Consider the following 15159-nt stretch of genomic DNA (forward strand, 5'->3'; position numbering starts at 1 on the left):
GCATCTGAGTTGCTGCATTAAAAGTTGATTTTTAATGACAAATATATTGCTTCATGCGTACTGTCCAGGCATTGCTGCCAACGTGCAGAAGGCAGTTTAATTCTCGTTTGTTCCCTGGCTTTGAGTAGACGTTGCCCTGTGCAAGAGAAGAGGAAGGTCTTAAAGCCCAATGAGTTCCCAGTCCGTCCTGCTGTACCATGACTGGCTAGAGGCCTCTGAACATGGAAGAGCCAGGCCAGTTGACTGCAAGAGAAGTGGAGGGTGTGCATTCATCCCTTTGAACTCTGAGCTGGGATCTTGGGGCAAAAAACCCTTTCCTTGGCCTAGCCCATCCTGCATGAGCAGAGTTCTTCCTTATCTAACAAGACCAGAATAGTTGACGTTGCCTCCAAGCATTGGTTATGGAATAATGCAAGCAGCAGTGTCCTGTAATACTTGGGCAGACTCTAGCATGGTCTCCTGATCCATGGGTCAATGTCTAGAGTGCTGATGAGTATCTGGTAAGATGTTGATGAAACATTAACAATCCCTCAGTGTGGATGGCCTGCAAGTGGGTTGGGCCCCACCAAGATCACACTACCACCACCATTGGCTGAGCACTTGCTGTGGTGAAGTAACGCCCAGATGCAAAGGAGGGCAGCGTTTCAGTACGAAAGGGGCTATTGCAGGTGTAGGATTTCATATGCAGATGAGAAGGTGCATCTGGTGGAACTCCCTGTTCTACGGAAGCCTTATCCTCTGCATTTCCACACCCTACAAATAAAACTGGGTCTTCTGTTGCTGGTTAGTGTTGGGGGTTGTGAATTTTATCCCCAGTAGGTAAAACAGCAGAGCACTAAGGAAGAGAGCACACACTTCAGTTAGAGTAGGTAGCAGAGGATGCTTTAGTAGTTGCAGCTCTGAAGAGAAAACACATTGTGATTCTGGTAGAACTAAATACTAAATATTTATTGGTTAAGTACATTTGGATAGAAAAGACCTAATCCTAATCTATAGAACTACATAATGAAAAGGTAAGGAGAGAGAAATGTTTCCATCTACTCTCTAAGAGGAAAAGAAGGATTGTGACTCAGCATAGGAAGTGCTGAAGAGTCAGATCAGAGGTCATAGAGTAGAGACAGATACAGAGACCCTTACTCACTGTCTCTACTCCCAATGCCCCTAGTGGCCATTAGGGTAGTTGGTGCAAAAGGTCAATGCACTGAAACTCCATCTCCAACACCCCTTCTCATCGTCTGTCACACCAGCTCATGATTCCCATTTTCTCATGAAGCATCTGAAATCTGTCTCTGGGCAATGGCTTGGTTAATCCATCTGCCAGCATCTCTTCTGTAGGGCAGTACTTCAACTTGACCACCCTTTTCTCATGCAAGTCTTGAACATTGTGATGCTTTATGGGAATGTGCTTGGTTCGAGACTTCATCTTCTCCATTTGGGAGACCTGGATACAACTTTGGTTATCCTCAAACATTTCCAAAAGTTAGCACTAAAGGCTGGTTCTATTGCAGAAGAGGTTGAAGATTGTTGTTAATCAGATCAGCATTTTTCACAAGGAGAGATATGTGGGATTTTCTTGACAGTGAAGACTAATGAAAGACAAATTAGTAGTACTTTAAATGTTCAACCTGAATATGCCCTCTTTACAGTTGACAAAGGAACACTGCAGCTGCCAGTAACCTGGAGATGAAGCCTTGCCACATTCTAATACTATCCAAACATTTTTTCCTCCTAGATTGCTTTCCCTACAGACTAACTCAAAATGGCTGAAGAGGAGATTGCTGCTCTGGTTATAGACAACGGCTCTGGAACGTGCAAAGCAGGATTTGCCGGGGACGATGCCCCCAGAGCAGTCTTCCCTTCCATTGTGGGGCGGCCCAGGCATCAGGGCGTTATGGTGGGGATGGGTCAGAAGGACAGCTACGTGGGTGATGAAGCACAGAGCATGAGAGGCATCCTGACCTTGAAGTACCCCATCGAACACGGCATTGTCACCAACTGGGATGACATGGAGAAGATCTGGCACCACACCTTCTACAATGAGCTGAGGGTTGCCCCAGAGGAGCACCCGGTCCTGCTTGCCGAAGCTCCTCTGAACCCCAAAGCCAACAGGGAGAAGATGACCCAGATCATGTTTGAGACCTTCAACTTGCCAACCATGTACTTGGCCATCCAGGGAGTGCTGTCCCTGTACACCTCTTCCCGTATTAATGGGATTGTCATGGACTTGGGAGATGATGTCTCGCACACTGTGCCCATCTATGAGGGGTATGCCCTGCCCCACGCCATTGAGCGTCTGAACCTGGCTGGTCGCGACCTGACCGACTACCTCATGAAGATCCTGACTGAGCGAGGCTGCAGCTTCACCACCACGGCTGAGAGGGAGATTGTGCGGGATGTCAAGGAGAAGCTCTGCGGCGGCGCATTGGACTTTGAGCAGGAGATGGCCACTGCCTCTTCGTCCTCCTCCCTGGAGAAGAGCTACGAGCTCCCCGATGGCCAGGTGATCACCATTGGCAATGAGCGCTTCAGGTGCCCCGAGGCCCTCTTCCAGCCCTCCTTCCTGGGCATGGAGTCTGCCGGCATCCACGAGACCATCTTCAGCTCCATCATGAAGTGTGACAAGGACATCCTAAAAGACCTGTATGCCAACATGCTGCTGTCGGGTGGTACCACCCTGTACCCTGGCATTGCTGACAGGATGCGGAAAGAGATCACAGCCCTGGCTCCCTGCACCATGAAGATCAAGGTCATTGACCCACCAGAGCGCATCTACTCTGCCTGGAGTGGGGGCTCCATTATGGCATCTATCTCCAGCTTCCAGCAGATGTGCATCAGCAAGCAGGAGTACGACGAATCTGGCCCCTCCATTGTCCACCGTAAATGCTTCTAAATGTTCCTGTGCTCCTTTTGAGTCATAGCTAGGAAACCAGGACACCTGTATGTACTAGAAGTACATATTTCTAACCTTTTGCCAAGAAATAGTGGAAATAGTGGATATAGCATGTAAAATCTAACTACTGGAAAAGTAAAACCCAAATCCTTTCAAACCAGGGGCGTAAGCTAGGGGAGAGGGGCCCCCGTGTTCATCCTTCTCTCTGGCGGCCGCCCAGAGTGAGGGAGATAATGAAGAAAATAGGGAGGGGTGGATCTGGAGGGCCCTCAGGAGCTGGGGGCCCATATATTCCCGTGTCAGCTAACTAAAACTTTGCCTAGGACAGAGTTAATATAGAGAGTGTAAACAAAAAAAAATCTGCTGTACCTGACCCTACTGCTGATGCATCAACAGACGTGCCACATGATCAGCAATAGTGTCACAAATTGTGCTCGCTTCCAGCTTGCCCTCCATGCCCCACCACCCAACTCAAGACGGGGAGGACGGAGGACCGGGCACCCGCAAAGATTCCCCACATCACCCAATGAAGGCAATGTGGCACTGTATGCAAGCACGACTTTGCATCTTATCGATTTCTAAAATCAATTGCCTAATATCCTGCATTATAGTAGAGTCCTACAATTGTCTTACAATCAGTCACAGGCGGGCCTTCTTGGCCTGCGCAGAGGGGGGTGAGTGGAGTGGAGCAGGTGAGTGGTGGCGAAGGGGAAATAGCGGCGGGGGCCCGGCAGCAGCGGCGAAGCATCGGGGCTCTGGGGAGGCCACGGACCCCCGTCCCCATGGTCCGTGCCTAAACAGTCACTGGCCACACCTGAGTCTAGGATATTCTTCCTTTGAGCTAGTCTATGGGAGACATGTCAGAGGGCCTTTGGAACTGGTTCGTTATCAGTGGGAGGGAGAAGCTCCCCAGGGAGTAGACATATTGGACTTCATGGATAAGCTCCAAAACACACGGAAGGAGGCCCTATTCCTTGCACGGCAAAGTCTGCAGGAGGCCCAAGCAGAGCAAAAGGCCTGGTATGACCAGCCTGCCAGGGAGCATGTCTTTGAACCCAGAGACCAGGTGTTGGTCCTCAGGCCAACAATATATGAAATACTTAATTTTGATGTATTAATGTGCTGAAAATTGACCTCTGCCCTCAAATACCATGTCACAGTCAGGGATGGATTAATCTTTTGGCTGCCCCAAGGACAAGAGTAAGGGAGCTTGCGGGGCAGTGAAACATGTTTCTGTCTTTTGCCTTTATAAATGCTGCTGTGTAGTGGCACACAGCGGCATTTATAAAGGTTAAAAAGAAAGAAAGAAAATTACAAAGTTTCCCTCCAAGATGCCGCTCCTCAAGATTTGCCACTGTAGGATGCTGCCTATACTGCCTATGCAGAATTCCGCCATTGGTCGTGGTTGGTTCCAGCCCACCAGGTTATGGGCTGGATGAGGGATAACAAACTGAGACTGAATCCAGACAAGACGGAAGTACTTGTTGTGCAGGGCCGTTACTCGGGAAACAATATTGACCTGCCTGTTCTAGATGGGGTCACACTTCCTCAGAAGGAACAGGTACACAGTTTGGGAGTGCTTTTGGATTCATGCCTCTCCCTGGTTTCTCAGGTTGAGGCAGTGGCCAGAAGTGCTTTTTATCAGCTTCGGTTGATACGCCAGCTGCGTCCATTTCTTGAAATTCATGACCTCAGAACAGTAGTACATTTGCTGGTAACCTTCAGACTTGATTCCTGCAATGCGCTCTATGTGGGGCTGCCTTTGTACGTAGTCCGGAAACTACAATTAGTACAGAACACAGCAGCCAGGTTGGTCTCCGGGTCATCTCGAAGAGACCATATTACTCCTATATTACAGGAGTTACACTGGCTGCCAATAGGTTTCCAGGCAAAATACAAAGTGCTGGTTATCCTATATAATAAAGCCCTAAGTGAGTGTCTGTGGCCTTGGAACGTTGGGGATCTGCGTCCCTGTCTCCCTGGGCTGTTCTGGGCCTGCGCAAAGTGCAGGCCCAGAACAGCCCAAGGGAGACAGGACCCCCAACGCCAGTGTCCCGGACCCACGGGTGGCCATTTTGCCCCAATCATTGCTGTGCCGCTGACACCCGTCCTCCTGTCCCGGCCCCACGGGCGGCCATTTCGCCCGAATCATTGCTGTTCCGCCAACACCAGTGTTGCTTCCCGCCACAGCCGCCGCCCGTCCTCCTCTCCCGGCCCCACGGGTGGACATTTTGCCCCAATCGTTGCCATTTACCACCCACCCGCCCGCCCTCCCAACTGCCAAGTCCTCCCTACCCCAGCCCGCGTCCGTCGGGCGAAGATAGTCCTTAATTTGAGAGGGAGAATGGAGCTCGGAAACAGAGCTCCTCTCTGTGCAAAGGCTATGCCCGAAATTAAGGACTTTCAACGCCCGACGGACGTGGGCTGGGGCTAAGGACTCGGCAGTTGGGAGGGCGGGCGGGAGGTTGACGGCGGCGGCAGCATTCACATGGGCACGCAGAGGGCGGCCCACAGCAGCAGCGGCCGCCCCCGGGACACGGCGCCATCAGCAGCAGCCCCCATTCTCCTCCTTCCTGGCGGCGACGACGAAGTGGCTCAAGTTCCCACAGATGGCGGCTGGCCTCCTTCTCCTCCTCCGCCCTTGGCGCTGCGACCTCTCTGCCTGCTACCGCCAGCCTCTACAATAATCCGCCCCCAGTGCAGAGAGAGCTTCCCTTCCCTTCCCTCTTTCACTTCAGCCGGAGGCGGCGGCTCCCCCAGCAGCTGCCCTGAACCGCGACGAGGCGACTGCTGGTGGTGGTGATGACTCGCCTCTTCGAGCGGCACTATGGGCGGCTGGGGCAGCGCACAGACCAATCGCGGGGAGAGGACAGACAGACAGCAAGAGACAAAACAAGGAATGAGGGAGGGAGACAGAACTATAGAGGGGGGAAAAGAAATAAAGAAGGAAAAAGAGAGAAGAGAGAGAAAGGAAAGAAAAGAACCAAAATAAACAAAGAGAGAGGAAAGGAAAATAAGAGAGATAAAAGTGAAGAACAAGGGGAGAAAAACAAAAGATAGAAAAAGAGAAAAAGGAAAACACACACAAAAGAAAACACCAGCCCCAAAGAACACGCCCATTATAGAAAGAAGAGAGAGAAAAATAACGAAAAGAATAAAACATATTTTTAAAAAAGAGAGAGAGAGAAGGAAAAGGAGAGCAAGAACAGGAAGGAAAGGAGAGAAAGGAAGAGAGACAGGGACAAAAAAACCCAAAAAAAGGGGCAATAGAAAGGAAGAACGCTAAAAGAGGGGGGAAAGCTAGCGCCCGTTATTATAACGGGCTTAAAAATACTAGTAACCTATAAAGCCCTAAACAGCTTAGGCGCATGGTATTTAAGAGAGCGACTTCTTCTGCACAATCCCCATCGTCCACTGCATTCGTCAGGGGAGGGCCATCTGTGGCTACCTTCAAGTTGTTTGGTGGCCACTCAGGGACGGGCCTTCTCAGTTGTCGCTCCAAGACTTTGGAATGCGCTTCCCGCTGACATAAGACTCTCCCCATCTCTAGCGGTTTTTAAAAGATCTTTGAAGACTCATCTTTTTAACCAGGCCTTTTAGCTTTTGTAATTTTAAATATTGTAAATTGTTTTCATTTTAGGCAGCTTTTTGGAGTCTTAATTGATTTTAATGTTTTGTTTATTTGTATTGTTTTATGATTGTGAACCACCCCGAGACTTTGGTTTGGGGTGGTATAGAAATGTATTAAATAAATAAATGTATTAAATAAATAATGCTTTTAATGGGTTCTCCTGTATTCAGGCCGACTTGGACTCCACTGTTTCTGCGGAGTCTGTTAAGGTGATGTCCAGCAATCTCTTTTGCAGTATTAGATTGGATCAGTTTCAATCCGTGATGCCTTAGGACATGGACAAACTGCTTGGTGTGGTGCAGCCCACCACTTGTTCTCTGGATTCTTGCCCAACTTGGCTGCTTCTATCTAGGAGGGAAATTGTTGGAGCTGGCCTAGTTAATATCATCACTGAGGGAGAGTAAGATGTCTCCTTGTTTGAAGGAGGCAATGATTAGACCACTTCTTAAGAAGCCTTCCCTAAATCCCTCAGTAATGGATAGTTGTAGGCTGGTCTCTAATCTCCCTTGGTTGGGCAAGGTGATTGAGAGAGTGGTGGCTAGCCAGCTCCAGGCGGTTTGGGAGGAAACTGATTAACTAGAGCCATTCCAAATTTATAAGGGCCAAAGTTAAAGAAGTCTAAAGGTATGGCTCTCACCTTCCCCATCAAATAAACTTGGCCCAGGTGCTGCATATTATTCCAATTAAGGAGAACAACACAACAGATAAGGGAGGTGGGAAGAAGGAAAGGCCACTGTCCAAGTCTCACTCGCAATCCAGATTGTTATACACACACACACACACATGCCTGTAAGATTATATACCTTATAAGGACATGCACAGAGAAGTCATAGAACAACTCAACACATAAGGGAGGTGGGAAGGGCCACCGTCCAAGTCTCACTCGCAATCCAGTGTTATATACCTTAAAAGGACATACACTTATATGGACATACTTGATAAGATTATATACCTTATAAGGACACACACAGAGAAGTCATAGAACAACGCAACAGATAAGGGAGGTGAGAAGAAGGCAGGGCCACCGTCCAAGTCTCACTCACAATCCAGATTGTTATATATATATATATATATACACCTGTAAGATTATATACTTTATAAGGACATACACAGAGAAGTCATACCATGTTTGGGCAAGGTAACTGAGAGGGTGGTGGCCTCTCAGCTCCACAGTTCTAGAACCCCTGCTAAGAAGCACCTTTTAAAGGCACAAAGCGGCACCTTTTAACATGGTGATTCTCTTTATTTATTTTATTATTTATTTATTATTATTATTTACATTTTATATTCCGCTCTTCCTCCAAGGAGCCCAGAGCGGTGTACTACATGCTTACGTTTCTCCTCACAACTACCCTGTGAAGTAGGTTAGGCTGAGAGAGAAGTGACTGGCCCAGAGTCACCCAGCAAGTCTCATGGCTGAATGGGGATTTGAACTCGGGTCTCCCCAGTCCTAGTCTAGCACTCTAACCACTACACCATGCTGGCTCTCACTATTTAGCAGGGGGAGAGAAACCACATTACACCAAAGAACTACACTGGCTACCAATACATTTCTGGTTACAACCCTAAATAGCCCTAAATAGCTTAGGCCCGGAGTATTTAAGAGAACACCCTCTCTGTTATGAGCCCCACTGCCTATTGAGACCATCTGGGGAGGTCAGTCTGCAGTTGCCACCAGCTCGTCTGATGGCTTCTTAGGGACGGGCCATCTCTGTTGCTTTGGAATGTGGAGAGATGGAGGAGAGCTGGTCTTGTGGACACAAGCATGAATTGTCCCCTTTGCTAAGCAGGGTCCACCCTGGTTTGCATTTGAATGGGAGATACATGTGAGTACTGTAAGAGATTCCTCTCTGGGGATGGGGCTGCTATAGGAAGAGAGAGGCAATCCTGGAGATATACAGGTGTCAAGCCCGTAATGGTTTTATAGTGAGAACCAGCACTTTAAATTGGACCCGGAAGTGAACAGGCAACAAGTGCAGTGACCGTAAAAGAGGTGTAACACTATCAATTTGTCATCATTTTAAATTTGTTTTAATGTTCTATGTTTTAATTTGTGTTGTTTTTATTGTAAACTGCCCGGAAACATGGGTTTGGGGCAGTATATAAATTTGCTACATACATACATACATACAATGCTAGAGCGGTCATTTTGCTGCATCTTCCTTCCAAGCATATACTCTGTAACAAACCCCATGCCTGTTAAAAGCTCTTACTTCCTCATAGCAGGTCCAGCCATAAATGCAAACAATAATTAGTCATCTTTAGTCTAATGTTAAGCTGTAATTTTCTTTTGTATTTATTTTTGTATTATCAATAAATATTTATTTATTTAACAGAAAAAGAAAGAAAAGACAAAATGATTATGTTATCATCTATTGAGCTTCCCAATTCAGTGGTTATATATAACTTGTTACAAATAACAGTCCAAAATTCCCCTTCCACCCTTCTTTCGCCCTTGCCCTGTAGCGAAAATTCCAAACCAATATAAGTAATAGATAAGCTGACCTGCAATGTTAAAAAAAGCCAAACATTGGATGTGATTGTGAACCTTGTTCTATGTTAAAGTTTATTAAAGGTTCCCAGGCTAATATAAATGTTTCTTCTGAATTGTTCCGCAAATAAGCTGTCACCTTAGCCATCGAAGCATATTCCCATAATTTTAATAGCCAGTCATCCAAAGTCGGAATTACCTATAATCGCCAATTAACAGCATAAAGAATCCTGGCAGCAGTAATCATATATAAAGATAGCTCTGTATATTTAGTAGGTATACTTGACTTGGTCATGTTTAACAAAAAGAGTTCAGGTGAATAGGGGAAATTTACAGGGGTGTATCTAGGGTAGGGCAGAGAGGGCACGTGCCCCGGGTGCCACTTGAAGGGGGCGCCATTTAAATTTTTAAAAAAATTAATAATAAATGGCCGCCGAAAACAAAATAACCACCACACATGCTCAAGTGGCCTCTGTGATGCCTTAGGCCATGCCAGGCCTCACAGAGGCCAATGTTAGCATGCACGGTGGCCATTTTGTTTTCAGCACCCATTAAAAAAAATATTTTTAAAAATGGCCACCGCACATGCTCAGGGTGGATGGTACACCAGCAGAATCCCGAACCTATCCCTAGTTGCCAGCCTCAGAAATACACCCTCAATATAAGTCAACTGTCTCAAAGGGACCCTGCTTAAAGGAGATGCTATTCTTATGAAGCTCAGGCGCTCCACCCCCCTCCCGCCCACTTCCCCTAGCCTGCTCCACAACAGAGCTTGCCCAGAATCTTGTTTGAATGGATCTGGACAATCTGTCTCATCCAGAACTGTCTGGAGCCGAGAGGCCACCATCCTCTCAATCACCTTGCCCAACCACAGAAGGTTGGAGACGGGCCTATAACTGCTTAAAACAGAAGGGTCCAAGGCAGGCTTGTTCGAAAGAGGTCTAATAACTGCCTCCTAAAGACTGGAAGGCATCCTCCCCCCTGCCCCGAGAAGCATATATGATTTCTTTCTGTACGTAATTGTTGGAGATGGACTGGGGGCATTGGGAGTAGAGATAGTGAGTAAGGGTCTCCCTAACTGTTCTACCTGTCTCTACTCTGTGACCTCTGATCTGACTCTTCCACACTTCCTGTGCTGAGTCACAATCCCTCCTTTACTCCTAGAGAGAAGATGGAAACCTCCCTCTCTCTCCCTACCTATCCATTATGTAGTCCTTTAGAGTAGGTTTAGGTCTTTCCTATCCAAGTGTATTTAACCAATAAATATTTACTATTTAGTTCTACAAGGATCTCCATGTGTTTTCTCTAAATAGCTGCAACAACTAAACCATCCTCTGCTACCTACTCTGTAACTGGAGTGTGTGCTCATTCCTTAGTGCTCTACTGTTTTACCTATTGAGGGTAAAAAAATCAACAGCCTCTAACAGTAAAAAGGTTCATAATCTTGCAGGTGTATATTTAAAAGCATGCTTTCTACCCCGCTGCCCTCAATCTGGACTGAGATCCAGATTGCGGGCCGCGGGGTAGAAAGCCGTGCTTTTAAACACTTGAATGCTTGCTCTTGCTTCTCTCCACCTCTCTTTTGACGGCTCATCTGTTGCTTTGTTCTCCTTAGTTTTATGTATTTATTTATCTATCTTATTTAACATATTTTTATCCTGCCCAAAACTTACGACTCTAGGAGGCTCACAATATAATACACATTGCAACAAAATAAAAAGGATAAAATCACAATAATTTCAAATTTAAATGATGTTAAAAACTATCTAAACAGTATCTAATTAAAAGCTTGGGTGAACAAATATGTCTTGACTGACTTTTTAAAAGTTGTCAGAAATGGGGAGGCTCTTACTGCAGCAGGGAGCACATTTCAGAGCCTCAGGGCAGCAATAGAGAAGACCTGTCCTTGAGTAGCCACCAGACAAGCCGGTGGTGACTGCAGACGAACCTCTCTTGATTATCTCAATGGGCGGTGGGGTTCATAGCAAAGAAGATGTTCTCTTAAATATTGCAATCTCTTCCTTGCAATCATATCCAGCACCTGTGTCAAATCTGATAGGGCATGTGAGAGTCACACCTTTGGACTTTAACGTTGGTCCTTATAAAGGTGAGCAGCGCTGGGAGCAGCTCCGAAAGCAACCTGAAGAGCTCAGAAAGGAACGCTGAGAACTCACTGTGGGGTAGGATTGATTCCCGCTGGATTTCTGTCCCCTCCCCATGATTAGGATTAGGCATGAGCCCTGTGTTGTGGCTCTGGCTTCTTTGCATGCCCCTTTTGACTGCTTATCTCTTGCTTTGCTCTCCTTCATTGCAATACTATCCAGCACTGGGTCAAATTTCTCTAATAGGGTGGGTGAAGGGCACACCTTTGGACCTCTAACTTTGGATCTCACAACCGTGAGTCAAACTGAGCTGGCTTTTCGTGAGGGCCATTGAGGGTGGGACAGAGGTGGAATTGACTACTGTTGGTCTTGAAAGGGAGCTTGCTGCCAGTGTTAATTTCATTGTTGCCCAAGTATGAGTTACTTTGGGGCAGCTGTTCCAGTGGTGCTGGGGAAGCAGGAAAGAGGTGGCATTGGTAGGTCAGCAGACCTTTACCGGCGAAGGGAAATCAGAAACTTAATGAGGCACTTCACACGACCCGTGTGGAACGCCAGACAGGGTTTGGCAAGACGCCCAAAGCTAGGGGTGGCGGCGGCTGCAGCCTCCAGGTCAGGGGTCTACTTGTGTGTCACCACGTGCCACAAAGGCACACAAGTAAAAACCCAAGGTGAACAGAGTGCTCACTCCATTAACCTCGTTTAAAGGGAGCAGGGATTAAACTGACTAGCTGCTTTGGAACCACTGGGCTTGCCCACAAGCCCAGAAGTTCCCACAATCAGTAGGAAGTGGGCAAGGCTCCCTCAGCCCGCTTTCTAGTGATCGTGGGAATAGCTTCAATGGCTGTTTCTGATCTTGCTTATTTGTAAGCAGAAGGTTAGAAGTTCTCTCCATGACCACTCCAGGGAGGGCTGAGAGATGATCCTCCCTGTCACCTGAGAGCAGTCAATGCAGACCAGGACCTCCCAACCTGGGAGTCTCTGTTGCTGAACTACAACTCCCATCACCCCTAGCCACAAACAACTGTAGCTGGCGACGATGGGAGTTGCGGTTCAGCAACATCGGTTGGGAACCACTGGTGTAGACAATACAGAGTTAGAAGGACTCATGGAGCCGGGAGCCCTAGGTGGCCAGATCGGCCACCCACACAATTGCCGGCTCCGTGACGGAGCCGGTGGGGACTGGGGAGCTCAGGGACCGCGTGGCCCCCGGAAGCTCCAGTATGCCCTGTGCAAGTGCGCAGGGCATACTGGGGAGACCCCAAGAGCCTGGAGGCGGCTTTTCGCCTCCCCGCCAGGGATCTACTCGTGAGTAGGCACGGCACAGAGCCACACCGCAGCTACTCACAATTGGGAAGCCCGGGTTTGTGGAGCACTCACTCTGCAAACCCGGGCTTAGGAGAGGGCTACAAAAGCGGCCTAGCCGTTTGTAAGCCATTGGGCCTGCCTGCAAGCCCAGTGGTTTTCACGAGCAGCAAAAATCGGGCTAGGCTCTCCTAGCCCGATTTTTGCTGCTCCTGAGAATAGACCCATTGTCTAAATCGGTATAAGGGAGCTTCCTGTGTTCCTATGCTGATACTTGAACCTGGGACCTTTGGCATGCAAAGCAGATGTCCTACCACTGAGCTACACATCCTTGGGAGGGAAGCCAGAGGGGCTATGGGGGGGGGTCAGGGTCTTAACATTAAAAGTTGATTACAAATGGCAAATATATTGCTTTGTGCATATGGTGCAGGCATTGCTGCTAAAATGCAGAAGGCATATTAATGCTCATCTGTTCCCTGGCTTTGACTAGATGGTTCCCTGTGCAGGAGAAGAGGAAGGTCTGAAAGCCCAATGGGCCCCCAGTCCGTCCTGCTATACCATGACTGGCTAGAGGCCTCTTAATATGGAAGAGGCTGGGCAGTTGACTGGAAGAGGAGTGTGGGTGTGGATTTTGTCCCATGAAGGACCTTTGAACCTTTATGGATGTGAGGGCAAAAAGCCCTTTCCTTGGCCTAGCCCGAATGGCATGAGCAGAGTTCTTCCTCCTTATCTAGCATCTTCCTTATCAGAATAGTTGACTTTGCCTCCAAGAATTGGTTATGGAATAATGCAAGCGGCAATGCCCTGTAATACTTGGGCAGACTCTAGCATGGTCTCCTGATTCATGGGTCAATGTCTAGAGTGCTGCTGATTATCTGATAAGATGTTTATATAACATTAATAATAACTTGATGAGGATGATCAGCAAGGGGATTGGGCCCCACCCATGGCACACTTCTACTATAGCCTTTGGTTTAGAACACCCTGAGTTGAATTAATAGCAAAGGAGGGCAGCATTTCAGTATGAAAGGGACTCTTGGGCATGTAGGAGATCATGTGCAGATGAGAAGCTGCATCTGCTGGAACTCCTTCTTCTACAGAAGCCCAGTCCTGTGCATTTCCACACCCTGGAAGTCAGAGTAGGACTTGTGTTGCTGGTTAGCCTTAAAGACAAGTTCTGGTGCAGAAGGGTGTGAAGATTGTTGACAATGAAGACAAAAAAAGGGGGGGGTTAGTCATGATGCAGCCTTGCTCTGTCCTAAAACTGTCCCAACTTGTTTCTCCTAGGTTGCTTTTCCTAACTCAAAATGGCTGATGAGGATATTGCTGCTCTGGTTATAGACAACGGTTCTGGAATGTGCAAAGCGGGATTTGCGGGGGATGATGCCCCCAGAGCCGTCTTCCCTTCCATCATAGGACGGCCCAGGCATCAGGGAGTTATGGTGGGGATGGGCCAGAAGGACAGCTATGTGGGTGATGAAGCACAGAGCAAGAGAGGCATTCTGTCCCTGAAGTACCCCATCGAACACGGCATTGTCGGCAACTGGGACGACATGGAGAAGATCTGGCACCACACCTTCTACAACGAGCTGAGGGTTGCCCCGGAGGAGCACCCAGTCCTGCTTACCGAAGCTCCTCTGAACCCCAAAGCCAACAGGGAGAAGATGACCCAGATCATGTTTGAGACCTTCAACACACCAGCCATGTACGTGGCCATCCAGGCAGTGCTGTCCCTGTACGCCTCTGGCCGGACCACTGGGATTGTCATGGACTCAGGAGATGGGGTCTCCCACACCGTGCCCATCTACGAGGGGTACGCCCTGCCCCATGCCATTGAGCGTCTGGACCTGGCTGGCCGCGACCTGACTGACTACCTCATGAAGATCCTGACTGAGCGAGGCTACAGCTTCACCACCACGGCTGAAAGGGAGATTGTGCGGGACATCAAGGAGAAGCTCTGCTACATCGCCCTGGACTTTGAGCAGGAAATGGCCACTGCCTCTTCGTCCTCCTCCCTGGAGAAGAGCTACGAGCTCCCCGATGGCCAGGTGATCACCATTGGCAATGAGCGTTTCAGGTGTCCTGAGGCCCTCTTCCAGCCCTCCTTCCTGGGCATGGAGTCCATCGGCATCCATGAGGCCACCTTCAACTCCATCATGAAGTGTGACGTCGACATCCGGAAGGATCTGTATGCCAACACGGTGCTGTCGGGTGGTACCACCATGTTCCCTGGCATTGCTGACAGGATGCAGAAGGAGATCACGGCACAGGCCCCCAGCAGCATGAAGATCAAGATCATTGCCCCACCGGAGCGCAAATACTCTGTCTGGATTGGGGGCTCCATCCTGGCCTCTCTCTCCACCTTCCAGCAGATGTGGATCAGCAAGCAAGAGTACGATGAATCTGGGCCCTCCATTGTCCACCGTAAATGCTTCTAAAAGCTCCTGTGTTCCTGTCGAGTCATAGCTGGGTAGCCAGGGCACATGTATCTGAGTAAATATTTCTAGCCTCTTTCAAATAAATAGTGGACCAATTGTGTAATCACTACATTCAATCTGATAGTTATTCTGGCCAGTTCCAACTGACTACTTATATCTCTGTGTCAGCTACATACAATTTGATCTAGGACAGAGTTAATATAGATAGGGTGTAAAAAAACAACCCCAAAACAAAAAAATTCCACCTGCTAGTTTTAAGACCAGAATTAATTTTGATTCAAGCTCACATTGTCAAGAAACTGAAA

The 15159-nt window shown here is 48.2% G+C and overlaps 2 protein-coding genes across 2 annotated transcripts; both read left to right on the forward strand.

Annotated features, from left to right (window-relative positions):
* Positions 1–1534: 1534 nt before the first annotated feature.
* LOC128335063 (actin, cytoplasmic type 5-like) lies at positions 1535–2890 on the forward strand. Its single transcript, XM_053272842.1, has one exon. It carries the CDS (start codon positions 1760–1762, stop codon positions 2888–2890), a length of 1131 nt encoding a protein of 376 aa, XP_053128817.1. The 5' UTR covers positions 1535–1759.
* Positions 2891–13723: 10833 nt separating this feature from the next.
* Positions 13724–14914, forward strand: LOC128335052 (actin, cytoplasmic type 5-like). The gene has a single exon (XM_053272808.1). It carries the CDS (start codon positions 13724–13726, stop codon positions 14852–14854), a length of 1131 nt encoding a protein of 376 aa, XP_053128783.1. The 3' UTR covers positions 14855–14914.
* Positions 14915–15159: the final 245 nt, after the last annotated feature.

This window comes from Hemicordylus capensis, chromosome 10 (genome assembly GCF_027244095.1).
Source record: "Hemicordylus capensis ecotype Gifberg chromosome 10, rHemCap1.1.pri, whole genome shotgun sequence".
Lineage (NCBI taxonomy): Eukaryota > Metazoa > Chordata > Lepidosauria > Squamata > Cordylidae > Hemicordylus > Hemicordylus capensis.